The 2,204-nt window shown below is 35.5% G+C and overlaps 1 protein-coding gene across 1 annotated transcript in view; it reads right to left on the bottom strand.

Moving 5' to 3' along the window:
- LOC104809426 (protein HOTHEAD) overlaps positions 1–1,244 on the bottom strand; it is a 3,558-nt gene extending 2,314 nt beyond the window's left edge. The window contains exons 1-3 of the mRNA XM_010535424.2: positions 1,118–1,244; positions 542–881; positions 21–90 (exon numbers count right to left, since the gene is read on the bottom strand). Coding sequence (XP_010533726.1) covers positions 21–90; positions 542–881; positions 1,118–1,205 — 498 coding nt within the window. The 5' untranslated portion in view covers positions 1,206–1,244. The remainder of the gene's footprint in view (positions 1–20; positions 91–541; positions 882–1,117) is intronic.
- Positions 1,245–2,204: the final 960 nt, after the last annotated feature.

Here is a 2,204-nt window from a genome sequence, read left to right as displayed (position 1 = left end):
TGCCACCGCCCCATCGGCGGTTCGAACGCCACTTTCTTCTCCACCCACCGGTACGACTCGTTCACCAGCCTCTCGTCCCACCCCATTGCCCTAGTTTATTCCAATCATATATTATATCTTGAAAATTATAAAGAATTATATATGCAAACATGACATTAAATATATATAACCATCGACATGCAATTATAAAATGTTTTCTTTTGCACATTGTATAGTAATTTATGCAAACACGACCATATTACATGCATTCACAATTTTCACTATATATATACACATCATAAAATATATCGGCTTATATAGATATTTCACACTCTTACATCAATAAATAGAGGGTTTTAAGAGGATTTCGATAATGATAAGAGGTCAACGAGAAATAAATACCATACAAAAAATATTGTTATATATCTATATATTGACGCGTGTATATGTGCTATAACGTATCTACATATTTAGCTTCTGTTGATTTGTGAAATGCATGTCAAACTATAGAACGACATCGTTGTATGTGTAAAAAATGTGTGTATAATATATATACACTGACCTGACGTATTGCAAACTGGCGCGTGTGTAGAAACCGGCGTTAAGGGCGCTACCGCCGCCGAGAACGCGGGCACGAGCGTTTATAACGCCGTCTTCTGATACGAAACGCTGCGACGGCGATTTTGGGGACAGGTCGGAGAGTGCGGCTCCAAACGCAGTGAGTCGGGTGATGTTAGGGTTGTGGTAGGGCGAGCCACCGCGCTCCAACAGCAAAACGCTAGCGTTTCGTGATAGCGTTGCGGCCAAGGGGCAACCTGCGGTTCCGCCGCCGATTATGATGTAGTCGTAGTAAGACGTGGTTGGTGCCCTGGTCGCATCGTGCATGAATGAGTAGTTTGGAGCTGCGGTTGCGTTTTCAGTTGCATTAAAAATGTTAGAAAAAATTAAATTGTGTGATATTTGTTAATATTTAAAAATTCATATTTTCTAATATTTTGAATAAGAAATAATATCTTTACTGAATTTCACCTCATGGTTAATGAGTTCTGAATGTTGTAAATAAATATATACATACATACACGCATACATATACATATGAAAATACCCATAAATTTACAAATTTGCATGAAATACGTACCTTTCTCAGACGCAGCAGTGGGAGGATGGAGAAAGAGAGCAAGGCCAAGAACTAATCTCCACAGCCATAACATGTCACCATGATCCATAATTTCTTAATTCAAATTTTTTTTTATTGGTACCACCTTTAGAATAAAAGTTTGTATATAAACTATATATATGTATATATGTGTGTGTGTGTGTGTGTATAATCTATGGTTGAAAATCTATAGGGGAATGCTTCTTGCCGTCCTCTGTATATATATATAGGTCAGTGTTCACTAAGAGTCCAAATGAATTACGAGGAAAATGCAAAAGATTCTATACCTATTTTTTCTGGAAATTGTTTTTAAAGAAATGGATTAAAAGGCCGAGAAAAGTATGCGGAATTCAAGAAAATGCAAATTAAATGAGAGAAGGGACTAATGGGCCGACCAAATTGATAGGAACACAACAAGAAGTTGTTACTCTTTGAGTGCTTGGCTTGTCTCTCGTGGACATGGTGAAGACTAGGGGTGGCCATTTCGGGTTTCGGTTCGATTTTCGGTTCGGTTATTTCGGGTTCGGTTATTTCGGTTATAAAAAATCATATCCAAACGGTTATATAGATTTATTCGGTTCGGTTCGATTCGGTTTCGGTTCGGTTCAGTCCGGTTTTTGTATAATAAAATTATAACCAAATGGTTAAATTTTTCGGTTTATTCGGTTCGATTTTAAATCGGTTTGGTTCGGTTATGATATATTTAAAAAAAAAGAATATTAATCTTATACAAACTTCAAAATATTTATCCAAATAAATCTATAAAATAATTGATACTCCAAAAAAGTTAAAAAAAATCTACAAAAACTTCAATAATTAGGTTAAAAGTTAAAAATATTAAATTTTATAATTTATTAGATGAAACACATAAGGTACAAATGAACTACAAAAAAATAACACTAATAATAATAAGGGTAAAAATTAAAATATTATAAAAATTCTAATAACCGTTCGGTTAACCGCGGTTATTCGGTTATTAAACGAACCGAACCGACCCGAACCCGAACGGTTATTCAACTTCCTCAACCGTTCGGTTATTAAGTAAATAACCAAACCGAACCGAACCGAA

This window comes from Tarenaya hassleriana, unplaced genomic scaffold (genome assembly GCF_000463585.1).
Source record: "Tarenaya hassleriana unplaced genomic scaffold, ASM46358v1 Cleome16, whole genome shotgun sequence".
In the NCBI taxonomy this organism is placed as follows: domain Eukaryota; kingdom Viridiplantae; phylum Streptophyta; class Magnoliopsida; order Brassicales; family Cleomaceae; genus Tarenaya; species Tarenaya hassleriana.
The sequence above is the reverse complement of the archived record's forward strand: the minus strand, read 5'-3'. Positions and strand labels throughout refer to the sequence as shown.